Below are 17,500 nucleotides of genomic sequence, written 5' to 3' on the forward strand. Positions count from 1 at the left end.
AAATGGATGCATAAACGGTTGCGGCATCAGTGTGAAAAATGCAGCTCAAACAGAGAGCCGAGTAGTGCTGACGCCGAGCGAAACATGAATCCATAAAGAGCGAGCTTGTCCAAAAAAAAAGACGATCGATGGATGGAGAGACGACGCGAGATAAAGGAGGAGAAGAGGAAACATTAAGCAGGGCGTGATGAAGGAGAGGAAGGTGTAGAGATGGACAGAAACACACAACAACTCTGTAATGAAGGCTGTGGTGTTCAGTATGTGCAGCTGTTTTGCATTATTCGGATAGGTGTTTCTATTATTTTGTCAACAACATTTAGACTTCTTATTAGTCTGATTTTATTTTATTGCGACTGCAAGAGTCAGACACACAACTGTGTCAAGGAATATTTGCATATAAATACATTTATAAGCCAAATTTAAGCCTCAAAATCACCATCACCAAACTCCACCAGACTCCATGTAAATAATCAGGACTTTTTATCATCGTAAAACACACTTTATTCAAAGAGGACAGAAACTAAATAAAACTACCAAAAGCCGTCTTGGTTCATCTTTCCACTGTTGCAACAATCACCACTCTGGTTTGGTTGAAATAAATCCTTAATTCACCCATTTACATGTGGAGATATGCTGGCTCTATACACGCTAAAAGTCCTGATTATTTACATGGAGTCTGGTAGAGATATGCTGGCTCTATACATGCTAAAAGTCCTGATTATTTACATGGAGTCTGGTGGAGATATGCTGGCTCTATACACGCTAAAAGTCCTGATTATTTACATGGAGTCTGGTGGAGATATGCTGGCTCTATACACGCTAAAAGTCCTGATTATTTACATGGAGTCTGGTGGAGATATGCTGGCTCTATACACGCTAAAAGTCCTGATTATTTACATGGAGTCTGGTGGAGATATGCTGGCTCTATACACGCTAAAAGTCCTGATTATTTACATGGAGTCTGGTGGAGATATGCTGGCTCTATACACACTAAAAGTCCTGATTATTTACACGGAGTCTGGTGGAGTTTGGTGATGGTGATTTCGGGGCTGTTTCATGTTAAACTAAAAGGATCTTACTCTTTAACTAAAAGGTCTATCTCTGTAGGGATCCATCCCATAATGTTGTCAGACACTTAGAATAATAATCTGAGTCACTCAGACACCAATACATGGGGAAATAGGGTCCAGGTTGACCCTGAAATAATGCTTTAACAACACTTAAAGCGCCTGTTTTTCGGCCGGATATCCTTCTCCTTTTTCTTCACTTTGGATGAGACTTTTCTTGCCAATTAGGCGGCATCTATTTCCACTTAATTAGCGGCATTAATGTGATTTCTTTTGCACATAGTCGGGCAATTAGCGGCGCTGATTGAGTTTCTTTCGATTAGCCTCCGCAAACACGCTAATTGACGCTCGAGCTGCAGATGCAACACGCTTCTCCGGGAAAAACCTGGAGCTGGAGGGGGTTTGTGTGTGTGTGTTGATGTGTTAAGTGATGAGTTTTAACACTAATTTACTGCATCAGCTGCTCTAATCGCTGATGGACGTGTGCAGTTTGAAGGGAAGTGTTTGTCAGGCATGTGAAGCTCCACAGGGAATCAAACCAACAACCCTGCAGGCTGCACGAGTGCCTGGCTCAAACACACCCACCACCAGGGTTCATCATCTTCAACTGTTTGTGTCACACACACACACACACACACACACACACACAAAGATAGACAGACAGACAGACAGACACACTCACAGACAAACAAACACACACACACACACACACACACACACACACACACACACACACACACACACAGACAAACACACACACACAGATAGACACACACACACACACACACACACACACACACACACACACACACACAGACAAACACACACACACACACACACACACACACACACACACACACACACACACACACACACAGATAGACAGACAGACACAGACACACACACACACACACACAGTAAACGTACAACAACAAACTTGTCAGATTCCAGCTTGTTAAATGTGAATATTGTTCTAGTTTCTTCTCTCCTCTGTGACTTAACACAACATTTGAGGATGTATGTCTCGGGCTTTTTGGGAAACACTGACCCATTCATCCAGAAAATAATCCACAGATTAATCAACAATGAATATTAATCGTTAGTTGCAGCCCTAGAAAGTGTCCTCCTATCAATAAAAACATGGAGAAAACCTGTCGAACGTGACGCTTCTAGCATCGATATGAAGCAGAAGACATAGTGTGTGTGTGTGTGTGTGTGTGTGATAATAAAGCAGCGTCGGGGCAGGATATTGTGCCAACAGGGCAGAGAGCCGGGGCAATTAGCAGAGACATTACAGCTGATATTCACATCATCAACGCCGGAGTGGGCAAACAGATGACGAGTCCTAATTAATACACAAGCTATCAACACTTTTTGTATCGTCGTGTGTTGGCAGTGTCTGGACACACACACACACACACACACACACACACACACACACACACACACACACACACACACACACACACACACACACACTCAGAGGAGGGAGATTAAGAGCTAGAGCAGATAGATGGAGGTCAGAGCAGCCTGGCAGAGTGCCACAGTCTAATAAGCAATCACAGAGGGTTTGAAATGACTGTGTGTGTGTGTGTGTGTGTGTGTGTGTGTGTGTGTGTGTGTGTGTGTGTGTGTGTTACATGCAGGCTGGGGTGGTAGGTGAGCAGTCCGTTGTCACACAGCGTCACGTACTTCTTCTTCCACTCCTTGTTGAGGGATTTACCGCTTCTCTTCAGCAGCATGCCCTGCAGAGAGGAAACCACACGGTCAACGCTTGAAACAGACCTTTACTTAAGTACAAATTCAAGGTACTTGTACTTTACTTGAGTATTTCTATTTTCTGTTACTCTATACTTGTACTGCACCACTTCTCAGAGTCTGTGTCAGAGGATAACGCAAAACATCTGGGCAGCGTTTTAACGTCCGATAAACCTTTAAATTCACAAATCTGGACATCAAGTTGTTCCACACCGAAGTGGGAAAAGCATGTATTTATGGAGCTGGCTTTGTGTCAACAGTTAGTGTGAAAAAGCCCCCAAAACGAATGGGACAGGGGTGTCCACATACTTTCAAACGTGTCAGAGGATTGCAAACCTTAAATTCACAAATTCTTCACATGGAACTGAAATGCAATCCTGCACCTTTTGTTATTAAATGCTGCTAAAACTATATATAGATATGTATATATTAGGGCTGCCACCTCTTAGTCCATTAGTCGACTAATCGGTCATTTTGGTCTCAGTCGACTAAGAGTTCTTTAGTCCATTAGTCATTTTTTATGCTTATTCATGCTTAATTACTCATTTCCAAGAAACTTCTGAGCACATTTATGGTAAACACAAGATTTAAAGTGGTGCTTTTGCAGGAGTAATTGTGGAGAAACTCGGTTTTACAGATGGTTAATTAACTACATTTATGTTGTGCTTTTCTAGTCTTAACCACCTCTCAAAGAGCACAGCTCTGTCAATTAAATCAACTAATCGATTAGTCAACTAAATGCTATAAGGGTTAGTCGACTAAGAACTTCTTTAGTCGAGGACAGCCCTAATATATATCCTACCGAAGCATTGAGAACTTTGTAAGTGTCCAGACGGTTTATTTAAAAGATAGATAGAGAATAGATTGCGTTCTTGTATACAGGCGGCCCTACGTCTTGGGAGCTACTGTCTTTCTAAACTATCTTTTTAATAAAATGCTAACGTTGAAGTGTGGTGATATTTTGAGCCTTTTTAGTGATATAAATAGCGATTGGTTTTTACTTTCCCTGTGCCCCGAATACTAGCGTTGTAAGCTAATCAGTGGTCCGCGCTAGCTTGTTTCAAGCTACAAACACATTCGATTAGCATGAAAACATGCCCCAGAGAACGACAGAGTGGGTACACACGTGTTATTAACCCCTGGCTTCATTTTGCGCCGGAATTGTCCTTTAAATGCTCTACTTTAAGTAGTAATTGGACTTTATGTATAGTCTATAATGTGTGTGCACTAAATGTAGCCTGTCTCGAATGTCGTTTTTTTTTTTATATAATGTAGTTTTCATGTATTTTAAATGTGTAACACCACTTCAAACTGGGAAAAGAGTTTCTTTATGGAGTCAAACAGGAAATAGAAGAACACTAACGGTTAGAAAAACACATCATCGTATGCCGGAGCGTCAAGATTTTCCGGACCAAAAGCACTCAGATTAATTGAACGGGGTCGTCCACACACATTTTAAACGTGTCCTACATGTGCATCCTTACATCTTGCATCGTGTTCTTTGTGCACATTGGAGAGAAATGACATTCAGAGTCCTCGGAGCGAAGATAACGAGCTTACAGCCAGAAGACTTCGATAGATAGATAGATAAAGAGCTCATCTCTTCCCCCAGCTAAAAAAAAAAAAACACAACAACATCCTAACATGGGAGACTGGCACTGCAGCTGAAAGACGGAGGAAAATCAGCAGTTATTTAATTGTCGGACTCGTTTTTTAACATCCCTGTTTCACTCTCTCTCTCTCCTACGCACATCAGCTGCGGCTGACTGGGCGTTTAGGCCGAGCGAGCTCCCGCCCACACTTCATTTGAGCCGGATTCATTAAGTTAGAGAGAGAGAGAGAGAGAGCAAGAAGGTCAAAGAGAAGGCGAGAGAGAGAGAGAGAGAGGGAATCGAAATGAGATCAGAGAGGTAGGGGGGAGAGAGTGGGAGGTGGGGGGGGATATAACTGTCCACTGATTAGCAATTACAGCGGCGCTGCCACGCGTGTCACTTCACTGGACCTCTACAACATTAACACTCCGACAGAGGATATTAATAGAGTCCAGCCGTGAAGGGAGGAAGAAAAAAGGGGGGAGGAGGGTGAGATGGACAAGGGCCCGGGTGATGGACAGATAGCCCAGACTGCTCAGCTTTCATTAAGGCGGTCAGTGGTGGCGGGACGACAGCGAAAGGCCCTGGGTGACCCCCTTTTGCCGCCATTGACGGCACATTTGGCGTAATTGGCCAAGAAGGGAGGCTTCAGAAGGGACAAAGAGGGGGAGGAGAATGCAGGCAGTGTGGTGGTGGTGTAAAGGACGATGTGTCCATGTCTGAAATATCCTCCCAGAGTCCACGAGGAGAGATATCTGACAGGCAGATCGTCCGAGGAGGAAATACAGAGTGATAGCACACACATAAGAAGCAGATATTTGGGGGAAATGATCCTTTAAAACCCTTCTCTGGGCTCTTCTCCGTGTCAGTTACACATCAGTGAAGATTAGATTGTGTTTTTAGTAGGGCTGTCCTCGACTAAAGAACTTCTTAGTCGACTAACACTTACAGGATTTAGTCGACTAATCGATTAGTTGATTTAATTGACAGAGCTGTGCTCTTTGAGAGGTGGTTAAGACTAGAAAAGCACAATATAAATGTAGTTAATTAACCATCTGGAAAACTGAGTTTCTCCACAATTAATCCTGCAAAAGCACCACTTTAAATCTTGTGTTTACCATAAATGTGCTCAGAAGTTTCTTGGAAATGAGTAATTAAGCATGAATAAGCATAAAAAATGACTAATCGACTAAAGAAATCTTAGTAGACTGAGACCAAAACGAGCAATTAGTCGACTAAGAGGTGGCAGCCCTGGTTTTTTGCCAGGCTAACAGCAACAGCATTTCACACACAGCATTTCTTCAGACTAGGGATCCTAGTATTAAAGTGCCCATATTATGAAAAAAACCCCACTTTTTCTGGTGATTTGGGGTGTTATTTTGTGTCTCTGGTGCTTCCACACGCATACAGACTTTGAAAAAATAACCATCCATGGTGTTCTGAGTGAGATCTGGTTTCTGAATGTGTCCTGCCTTCAGTCTCCTGGTGAGCTGGTCAACATCTGCACGCTAGCATGCTACCTCGTTCTGAATGGCAAAACCCTGCTACAACACACACTAGTTCACCCTAATCTCCAAAAGAACTACTTCCATGTCCCTGTTCTGCAGGTATTCCACGCTAAGTGGGAAGTGCGCTCTCGTTTAGAAGAAGTCTCCCGGCTAATCCTGCCTCGTTACTGACTGCAGTTGGAGAAACAGCTAGCAGCTACAGAGTTTTTTTGTGATTGTTGCGGGCAAAAATCCTTGATTATGAGGCAGGTTTTCTTAAAAAAATGCTATGGAATACGCGGGATATTTATGCCATTAAATGCGATGAAATTTCGGGAACTTGCAAAAACTGCAGTTTGGTGAAAAAGAGGAAAAAATATTTGATGAAATGGCTGCTCTTGTGTGAAGTAAATGCAACATGTTTCAACTTTCTGCTAAGATATATTATGGGACTTTTTTTTGCAACAAAAATGCGGGGATTATGAAATCATGCAAAGCCCCGCATATTTTGCGCGGAAATCTGCAATTTATGTGGCAAAAGTGCAGCTTATTTGAAACAATGTGCTGTGTGTATGTGTGTGTATGGTAGAACGATTGAGAGAGTGATGGTGATTGCTAGAAAAACCTTAAAAAAAATATGACTTCCCACTTTCAATGAGTATAGATTAGATGAGAATATATTCACTAACATCAGTCCTAATCATAACTACCAAATATTGATGAATGTTTTAGAAACGTGACCCTTTAAAACTCCACTGTTGGACACGATGTGCAGAATTACAGCCAGAAAAACTGCAGATTATCACTTTAAAGCTGAGTCTTTAGAGCCTCCTCAGGTCGGTTATGTTTCCAGTGATTAATGATAATTTCAGCTCATGTCACGAGGAAGTAAAACAGCGCAGTGTGTGTGTGTGTGTCTCTGTGTCTCTCTATGTGTGTGTGTGTGTGTGTGTGTGTGTGTGTGTGTGTGTGTGCGTGCTGCAACAACAGGGGTTCCCCACGGTGCGCTAAACGCGACTTGACGAGCTTCTCGCTGCTCTGAAGTGAAAGCTGCCGGCAGCCGTGCAGCTGTCAGGCCAGCTGATCATCCATTACTGCCTGTTAGTGAGTGGCAACATGTTTCCAGGCAGAGAGAGAGAGAGAGAGAGAGAGAGAGAGGCAGAGAGAGAGAGAGAGAGACGATGTGTGTTTGCATTAGAACTGGCATCAATTAGGACTTTGTAGGTCAGCTCACACTCATGGGATTTTATCAGTTTGAATCAATCAACCGATTTACCGAGTCACAGGACGAGAGTCGGGGCCTTGTCACACACTGTTTGGTGTTTTTTGGAACATTTGAACCGGTTGGTTATGCATCTACTTCCTGTTATTATCACCTACGTCCTCGTCTGGATCAACGGAAGTGCATCTCCAGGATGAATGCTTGACATCCTGGATGTGCATCTCCTCCTTTCTCTCTCCGCGTTGCCGTTCTTAAACTCGGTTCGAAACGGTTTCATTTGTAATGTTATAAACACAAAGTTACACACACACACAAGGACACACACACACACACACACAAGGACACACACACACACACACACAGTCCGAGCTAGCAAGCTACACGCCAAAAAATGTCCAGTTTTGAAGAATGTTTGGATGTTGCAACGAGCTCCTAACAGAGCCGGCCTATGTGAAGATAGCGTTGCTGCTAATAGGTCTCCCATTAGTCTTTAAATGCGTATTTGTACATTATGAGTGCTTAAACTAATATTTACAATACACAAGTTGGTTTAGTGCCAAGTGCAGTGGCAGCATGTTACAATGTGGAGAGTCCCCCCAAACCAAATCCTGCTTAGGGCCCCCAGAAGTCTGGGGCCGGGCCTGCAGGAAATGATCTTAAAGATTTATAAAGAACATGTTTAGGGTGTTTCCTCTCTAACTGGGAGGTTTTGGGACAGATTGGTGGGACTGCTGAGGACTAAGTACACACAGAGATAAACTAGGAAAGAGTGAGCAGTGACTCTAGAGTCCTAGTGAGAGTTCTTTCTGACCACGGTGGGAGATCTGGAGCAGGAGAAGGTAACTCTCTCCTTGATCTCATGTTGCACATGGAGAAGGAGAACCAGGAAACGCAACGCTACCACGATGTAGGTTTGTATCTCCACGTACCTACGTAGCTACTGCGTCGATTTTAGCATGAATCACGCTTGAAACTAAAGGCATAAATAAATGAGAAGCTCAGGTTTAGGTGTGACATTGTACTATGTGTCCAGGGACAGCAGATGTAAAATTGCCTTTTGGCTAATTCTGGCACACTGTACATTTCTTTTAATGTATTATTAGTGTGCATTGTCCCGGTTAAATAAAACCCAGAAAATGAATAAATAAAGTAGGATCTGTGACTGATGTTGAAGTGGACACAGTTGATGTGAGCACTACAGGCCTGAACTGAAAACTGGAGAACTGGGGGTGAGCCAATATTTCTTACACTTTTCATCCAAACCTGGTATTTGGGGAGTCTGAGACGTCAGCAAATTAATTTTGGCCATCCATCCAGGGGGGGATGACAAGCGATCAGTTTGCTCGAGGGGGGAAGGCTAATTGAACGCTGCGTCGAAACCCTCCTGATGGGTAATATCTCTCATTATTCACCTTCCCTGGGCTCCGTGACACACACACACACGCGGTGCCTCTTATTTTACCTTCGGGAGGAGGCAGCCATGACAGCTCACAAGGTCTCCACATGGGAAAAATAGACGTGGGGAGATAAATACACCCTCAGATACACTGTCTCCTTCGCTGTACCGAGGCACTTCTCCGCCCCGGTGAAGTATCGTGGGGGTAGTGTTTAGGAAAAGGTCGCTAGCTCGAGGGGTTAGACGAGATGAAGTCATTTGTTAGGCATCCGAAAACGTCCAAAGGCGTTAAGGAGAGTCACAGCTATGGGTTCTTCTTTAAAGATCAAAACGAAGAGGCCATGATGTGTTCAAGTGCAACCACAAATGTAGGTAGAGGAAGGAAGGATACAAGAGTCTTCAATGCGATGTACAGCGCAGCTCATAAGTATTCATACCCAATAGCTGGTTTGATTTGCATTGATATGGATCTTATCTCAGGTAGCTATTAGGCTAACTGAAATAAAACCATGCCAATTTCAAGTTATGGTGAAGGGTATGTGATGATATGTGTGTGTGTGTGTGTGTGTGTGGCTATTTTAAGGCCAAGGGAACTTTATCAGGATCATAGTATCCTGGATCCATGAAATAACTGGCCTTTAAAAATAACCATCTGCCTGCCTCTATGGGAATCTAACATAGGGGTGTGTATAATTATGGCCCCTGTATTTTAAGGAAGAACATTTATTTATTTACGATACATTATTCATTCACAAAAAATAATTGGTGTCCTTAAAAGGCTGGATTTTTCCAAATTTTTTTTATTAAAAGGCATGATTTTTTTTATTCCTCTTTTTAGTCAACTTTAGCATGGGTATGAATACTTATGAGCAGCACTATATAAATGATGGTTATGGATCCCAAAGAACCGAAAAAGTCCCCCCCAGGACACACACTGTCTTCTCCCATACTGACACACTTGTTCTTGGCCCCGGTGAAGTATCGTGGTGTAGTGCTTAAGAAAAGGTCGCTAGCTTGGGGGAAGCCGAGAGATGAAGTCATTCGTTAGCCGGCGCATCTGTTCATAGCTAAAGGGTCTCTGATTAAAGACCACGGCAGACACATCTCAGACATGTTACAAGACGGAAAATATCAGGAAGAAGATCAAACTTTCGCTTTCATCTTGTTAACTTTGTGGATTGTACAACACGGTAAAAATCCTTATCCCTCCTGTTGTTCTCGGGTCTAATTTGACCCCTTTTTCGAAAGGTTTCTATGTGAGAAATGTGGGTTTCTTTCAACCAAATTGTCAAAGAAAGTAACGTGGATGGTTCCCTACAACTATCTTGTTAACTTTGTGGATTGTGCAACACGGTGAAATCCTTAAAAGGTCCAATGTGTGAGAGTTTCTCCCGTCAACTCTCTCTCACCACGCAGTTCACAATAGGTATTACAGCTCTGGTAGCCTTCACGCTTCAAAAAGACACTCTCTTGCTCTTTTCAGTCTCCTTTTTCTTTTTCTGGGTGAAGAAGAAGAAGAAGACTCCTGTTCCTAAAATTTGGATTTTGAATACAATCATGCCTTAATTAAAAAAATTTGGAAAAAATCCAGCCTTTTAAGGACACCAATTTTTTTGTGAATGAATAATGTATCGTAAATAAATAAATGTTCTTCCTTAAAATACAGGGACCATAATTATACACACTCCTATGTTAGATTCCCATAGAAGCAGGCAGATGGTTATTTTTAAAGGCCAGTTATTTCATGGATCCAGGATACTATGATCCTGATAAAGTTCCCTTGGCCTTAAAATAGCCCCACACACACACACACACACACACACACACACACACACACACACACACACACACACACACACACAAAAAAGGTGGAGCAGTATGTCCTGTATGTCCATTACACACACACACACACACACACAGGTGGAGCAGTTTGTCCTGTATGTCCATAACACACACACACACACAAAGGTGGAGCAGTATGTCCTGTATGTCCATTACACACACACACACACACACACACACACACACACACACACACACACACAGGTGGAGCAGTATGTCCTGTATGTCCATTACACACACACACACACACACACACACACAAAAGGTGGAGCAGTATGTCCTGTATGTCCATTACACACACACACACACACACACACACACACACACAAAGGTGGAGCAGTATGTCCTCTATGTCCATTACACACACACACACACACACACACACACACACACACACACACACACACACACACACACACACACACACACACACACACACACACACACACACACACAAAAAGGTGGAGCAGTATGTCCTGTATGTCCATAACACACACACACACACACACACACACACACACACACACACACACACACACACACACACACACACACACAAGGTGGAGCAGTATGTCCTGTATGCCAATAGGAATACTTGGTAGAGCTGGGCAATATATGGATATTATATGAATATATCGTGATATGAGACTAGATATTGTCCCATATTTTGGATATCGTAATATCGTGATATGACATAAGTGTCTGTTCCTGGTTTTAAAGGCTGCATTACAGTAAAGGGATGAACTTTTCTGACCTTACCAGACTGTTCTAGATGTTCTGTTATTTGTCTTTTCCCCACTTAGACATCATATCCACATTACTGATGATTATTTATCTAAACTCTCATAGTGTAAAGATTTTACGAAAGCACCAATAGTCAACACTACAATATCGTTGCGGTATCGATATCGAAGTATTTGGTCAAATATATTGTGATATCTGATTTTCTACGTATCACACCAAGCCCCTAATACTTGGACTCGATGGTGGAGGTGAATATTCATGACCAAAGGACACGTTTGTGAACGGGGCAACACAGACTAAACACGGTAAACACTGGACCGGGACTTTAAAAAACGAATCAAACTAAACCTGTAAAAACCTTCCTTGCAACAACAACACGTACCGTTGTGTGAACCTAAGCACAAAAGAAAGAGCCCGCCTGATAAAGGAACTTTGTTTCCTCCTGGAGGCTGCCTCTCTATTGATACGGACTAATCTACTCTCTAATCACTCAATCACACCCCTATTTTCCTCACACAATGGACTCTCCCCAGGCCTGTTGAAGGGAGTGACAAGCGAATGCTAGAGGAGATACGGGGGAGGCACTATCAGCGGAAAAGACCCAGGATGATCTTGAAATGGGCCGAAGCCCTTTTGTTCTTCCACGTCCCCCGAGAGCTGGAGGCTAAATTAGAGGTGTCACCCCACCCAGAGGTGACGGCAGGCAGGGGGGGGGAAGCCGGACGCTCCCTTCCTGTATCAGCGGTGGCCATCTGATCCGGCCTGAGCAGCGATCGCAGCTCATCCATCATCGACTCAGACAGAGGGAGAGTGTGTGTGGGGCTCGGTATTGAGTTGGGGAAATGTTTCGAGAAGGAAAAATGGATTAAAAAAAACAACAAAAAAGGGAACGAGAATGTTGAAGTGAGAAACTAAAAGCTTACAAAAAAGATATATCGATATTATATCGATATATCGTGATATGAGACTACATATCGTCTTAGATTTTGGATATTGTAATATCGTGATATGACCATAAGTGTCTTTTCCTGGTTTTAAAGGCTGCATTACAGTGAAGTGATGAACTTTTCTGAACTTACTGTTCTAGCTCTTCTATTATTAATGATTATTTATCTAAAATCTAAGCGTGAAGATATTTTGCGAGAGCACCAACTGTCAACTCTAGAATATATCGCCGCAATATCGATATCGAGGTATTTGGTCAAGAATATCGTGATATCTGATTTTCTCTATATCGCCCAGCCCTATATCAGAAAATATGGGACGTAGAAATAAGCGCTGAAAATGTGTAGAAGAAAAATTTAACAATTTAAAACGTTGGAAAAAACTAAAACAAACCTTACGGAGCTTTGATTTAAAAAAAAGGTGCTCCTGTTGTTATACAGTATTTATGTTTACATTTTATTGTTATTTGAACAGCTGAGCATTGAACCAGGTAAAAAAATATCGGGATATATATCGTATATCGACATTCAGCCAAAATATATCGGGATATGACTTTTGGTCAAAAGCCCTAATTTGGAGGATCTTTAGAGGCCTTAAGAAGGACTTAAAAATCTCATTTTCTGACCTGTGTGTTACAACTGACTCCTACTCTTACTACTTCAACTACTTTACCTCTCAGGTGTGTTTAGGGCGTGTCCAAATCCACTTTTGCTAGTTTGACGGAGGTAAAAAGGCTCTGTGTGCCGGGTGCCTGGTCCTAAAGGGTTGTACTTAGTGTCTTCATTTATCAGAGGTGTGTTCTGGGTGTAACATACAATCAACCAATCAGAGATCAGCTCCCATTCATCAACCAATCAGAGATCATCTCCCATTCCCTTTAAAAGACTGGCGTGTTTGGACCTCGGAGCATTGCTGTTATGATGGAGGATTTGCACCGTAATATTATTATTGGTAATCTTCTGCATGTGTGTGTGTGTGTGTGTGTGTGTGTGTGTGTGTGTGTGTGTGTGTGTGTGCTGTGTGTCCCTGTGTGTGTAACAAGCATAGTGTGCACGTGTTGTGCACGAGCCAATAGGAGCATGTTACTAATGCTCTGTTAAAATAACAATGAAATGCTGCGTTATTGACTTTAGACCAGGTTTTTGTTGGTCAATGGTGTGATCACTTCCTGCTGCCTCGAGATAGCAATACTGCCAGACTGCACCTGAACACACCTCCCTGTAAGACCAGCACGCCCAGAATGCACCTGAACACACCTCCCTGTAAGACCAGCACGCCCAGAGTGCACTTGAACACACCTCCCTGTAAGACCAGCACACCCAGAATGCACCTGAACACACCTCCCTGTAAGAGCAGCACACCCAGAATGCACCTGAACACACCTCCCTGTAAGAGCAGCACACCCAGAATGCACCTGAACACACCTCCCTGTAAGACCAGCACTCCCAGAATGCACCTGAACACACCTCCCTGTAAGACCAGCACGCCCAGAGTGCACCTGAACACACCTCCCTGTAAGACCAGCACGCCCAGAATGCACCTGAACACACCTCCCTGTAAGACCAGCACGCCCAGAGTGCACCTGAACACACCTCCCTGTAAGACCAGCACGCCCAGAATGCACCTGAACACACCTCCCTGTAAGACCAGCACGCCCAGAATGCACCTGAACACAACTCCCTGTAAGACCAGCACGCCCAGAATGCACCTGAACACAACTCCCTGTAAGACCAGCACGCCCCAGAATGCACCTGAACACAACTCCCTGTAAGACCAGCACGCCCAGAATGCACCTGAACACACCTCCCTGTAAGACCAGCACGCCCAGAGTGCACCTGAACACACCTCCCTGTAAGACCAGCACGCCCAGAATGCACCTGAACACACCTCCCTGTAAGACCAGCACGCCCAGAGTGCACCTGAACACACCTCCCTGTAAGACCAGCACGCCCAGAATGCACCTGAACACACCTCCCTGTAAGACCAGCACGCCCAGAATGCACCTGAACACAACTCCCTGTAAGACCAGCACGCCCATGGGACACAGATGCATTTGCTATTTAAAGGGTGTGTAAGGGTCTTAAACTAGCAAAGACACTTGCATCGGGCTTTGCGCTGCTGCAGGAGCAAGATAGGGCCCTGAGTTTGTTACTTAGCAGGAAATCTACATCATTACATCTCCTTTGCGAAGCCCCATTACTGCAGTGTGTAGAGTTTAATTTCTACAATAATTCCTGTTATTATTCCTGTTATTAAAAGTGCACATTTTAAAAGGATTGTGCAGCTCTATGTTCTCCGAGTGTTTTCAACTTTAAGAAGATCTTTTCTTCCCATGTGTGGGGCACTCGACCTGATGGCAGTCGCTGCAAGGGGATGACAGCAGGATAAACAAGGTAAAACAGCACAAACTAACTATCAAAACACACACACACACACACACACACACACACACACGCTCGGCAGCATCAGCCTCCATGACAAGGCCTGTGTTGATGAGGCAAGGACAGCGAAGGTCAGGCCCGGGGGGGCAGGACGCCGACTAGATCAAATAAAACACTGCAGACCAAGAGACGGGGGGGCTGCAGAGGAGCTGATTTATCTGATCAGAGTTCTGGGTAATTAATTAGAAACTCAATTATCCAAACCTTACTTCAGCAGTCTCAATTCATTAGTGGATAAAGAGCCTCGCCTCTCTCTCTCTCTCTCTCTCTCTCTCGACTCTGACAACCAAGAGAGAGGAAGGCAGGAAATGTGGGCTAACAAGACTCCTCTTGCTCTGTCTGGTCGCTGCTTTTGTCCATCTTATCATCACAACGCACACAAACACACACGACAGAGAAACAACAAAGAGACACTTCCAGCGCGCTCGGAGCGAACAACCGAGAGCCGTGCCAAAACGCAGAAACTGCAGCGAGCTCTCCGTGGAGACCACCGCGCCCGGCGCCTAATGAGCACCATCTAAAAATGCTCTCTGATTGACGCCTGTGTTCCTTCTTTTAATTATTTCTCAGGCTAAAAAAAAAAAGAGGCAAGAGACAACCCTTCAACACATCCTCAGCCCCTCCACCTCCACCACCAACGCAAAATCTAATTTCCAGGGGTTAGTGTGCATGACAAAAATGTCATCATGGCCAAAAAAAGGCTCCGAGCAGTGACAACCTTTCCCAGGGAAATGATATTTTTCCAATCCGGCGGAAGGCGGATCGTGTCACCCTCGTTAAAGCCTTGATAGCAGGTCTTTAATATTCACCGTCTTAATTAGGGCCGCAGTTAATTTCATTAAATTCTTTGGCTGCTAAATGAAGCAGATTATGAGACATCTTTTATTGCGAAGCGTGAAATTACAGCCTGCCCGCTGCCAGTGGCGGGGCGAAACTAATGAATTACAGGGTAAATAACACCCGAATTAACCATCCAATTTAACTCCTTACAAAGCGCCCGGCGCCGAGGGGGGACGAGTAGACTTGTCAAAACCACCCAGCCCCGTGGTCGTCTGCTACCCCGCCAGACACAATTACAACCTCAACACTAATCAGACCTCACAGGAAGAGGAAGAGAGCAGCCCAAGCCTTGAGACTTCTGCTAGAATCAGAGTCGGACTCACAGAGGACATCATTTACAATAGATAGAGATATAGATAGAGAGAGATAAATAGAGAGAGAGATAGAGATAGAGAGATTGATAGAGAGAGATAGAGAAATAGAGAGAGACAGAGAGAGATAGATAGCTAGATAGAGAGATAAAGAGATAGCTAGATAGAGAGATAGATATAGATAGACAGATAAATAGACAGATATATAGATAGATAGATAGCTAAATAGATAGATAGATAGATAGCTAGATAGACAGATAGGTAGATAGATATATAGATAGATAGCTAGATAGAAAAAGACAGATAGACACTTTATTCAGAAATGTCAACAGATGAGCTCACACGCATCAGTGCACACGGGGCAACAAGCGCACGTGCGCGGATATAATGCAGGTTTAAGGAGTCTCCCCCTGCTGGTAGTCAGATATAATGCAGGTTTAAGGAGTCTCCCCCTGCTGGTAGTCAGATATAATGCAGGTTTAAGGAGTCTCCTCCTGCTGGTAGTCAGATATAATGCAGGTTTAAGGAGTCTCCCCCTGCTGGTAGTCAGATATAATGCAGGTTTAAGGAGTCTCCTCCTGCTGGTAGTCAGATATAATGCAGGTTTAAGGAGTCTCCCCTGCTGGTAGTCAGATATAATGCAGGTTTAAGGAGTCTCCCCTGCTGGTAGTCAGATATAATGCAGGTTTAAGGAGTCTCCTCCTGCTGGTAGTCAGATATAATGCAGGTTTAAGGAGTCTCCCCTGCTGGTAGTCAGATATAATGCAGGTTTAAGGAGTCTCCCCCTGCTGGTAGTCAGATATAATGCAGGTTTAAGGTGTCTCCCCCTGCTGGTAGTCAGATATAATGCAGGTTTAAGGAGTCTCCCCCTGCTGGTAGTCAGATATAATGCAGGTTTAAGGAGTCCCCCTGCTGGTAGTCAGATATAATGCAGATTTAAGGAGTCTCCCCTGCTGGTAGTCAGATATAATGCAGGTTTAAGGAGTCTCCCCTGCTGGTAGTCAGATATAATGCAGGTTTAAGGAGTCCCCCTGGTAGTCTGGTAGTCAGATATAATGCAGGTTTAAGGAGTCTCCCCCTGCTGGTAGTCAGATATAATGCAGGTTTAAGGAGTCTCCCCCTGCTGGTAGTCAGATATAATGCAGGTTTAAGGAGTCTCCCCCTGCTGGTAGTCAGATATAATGCAGGTTTAAGGAGTCTCCTCCTGCTGGTAGTCAGATATAATGCAGGTTTAAGGAGTCTCCTCCTGCTGGTAGTCAGATATAATGCAGGTTTAAGGAGTCTCCCCCTGCTGGTAGTCAGATATAATGCAGGTTTAAGGAGTCTCCTCCTGCTGGTAGTCAGATATAATGCAGGTTTAAGGAGTCTCCCCTGCTGGTAGTCAGATATAATGCAGGTTTAAGGAGTCTCCCCTGCTGGTAATCAGATATAATGCAGGTTTAAGGAGTCTCCCCTGCTGGTAATCAGATATAATGCAGGTTTAAGGAGTCTCCCCTGCTGGTAATCAGATATAATGCAGGTTTAAGGAGTCTCCCCCTGCTGGTAGTCAGATATAATGCAGGTTTAAGGAGTCTCCCCTGCTGGTAGTCAGATATAATGCAGGTTTAAGGAGTCTCCCCTGCAGGTATTCAGATATAATGCAGGTTTAAGGAGTCTCCCCTGCAGGTATTCAGAAATAATGCAGGTTTAAGGAGTCTCCCCCTGCTGGTAGTCAGAAATAATGCAGGTTTAAGGAGTCTCCCCCTGCTGGTAGTCAGATATAATGCAGGTTTAAGGAGTCTCCCCCTGCAGGAATTCAGAAATAATGCGGACTCACTTCTGCATTTGCAGCGGATGCTCTGAACAGGAAGCGTTG

General features: G+C 43.9%; 1 protein-coding gene across 3 annotated transcripts in view; it reads right to left on the minus strand.

Moving 5' to 3' along the window:
• Positions 1-17,500, minus strand: part of agap1 (ArfGAP with GTPase domain, ankyrin repeat and PH domain 1) — a 269,207-nt gene that overhangs the window by 91,837 nt on the left and 159,870 nt on the right. For all 3 annotated transcript variants that reach the window (XM_028571834.1, XM_028571835.1, XM_028571833.1), the window contains one exon: positions 2,708-2,812. In XM_028571834.1, the coding sequence (XP_028427635.1) occupies positions 2,708-2,812 (105 nt within the window). The remainder of the gene's footprint in view (positions 1-2,707; positions 2,813-17,500) is intronic.

Source organism: Perca flavescens, chromosome 24 (assembly GCF_004354835.1).
Source record: "Perca flavescens isolate YP-PL-M2 chromosome 24, PFLA_1.0, whole genome shotgun sequence".
In the NCBI taxonomy this organism is placed as follows: domain Eukaryota; kingdom Metazoa; phylum Chordata; class Actinopteri; order Perciformes; family Percidae; genus Perca; species Perca flavescens.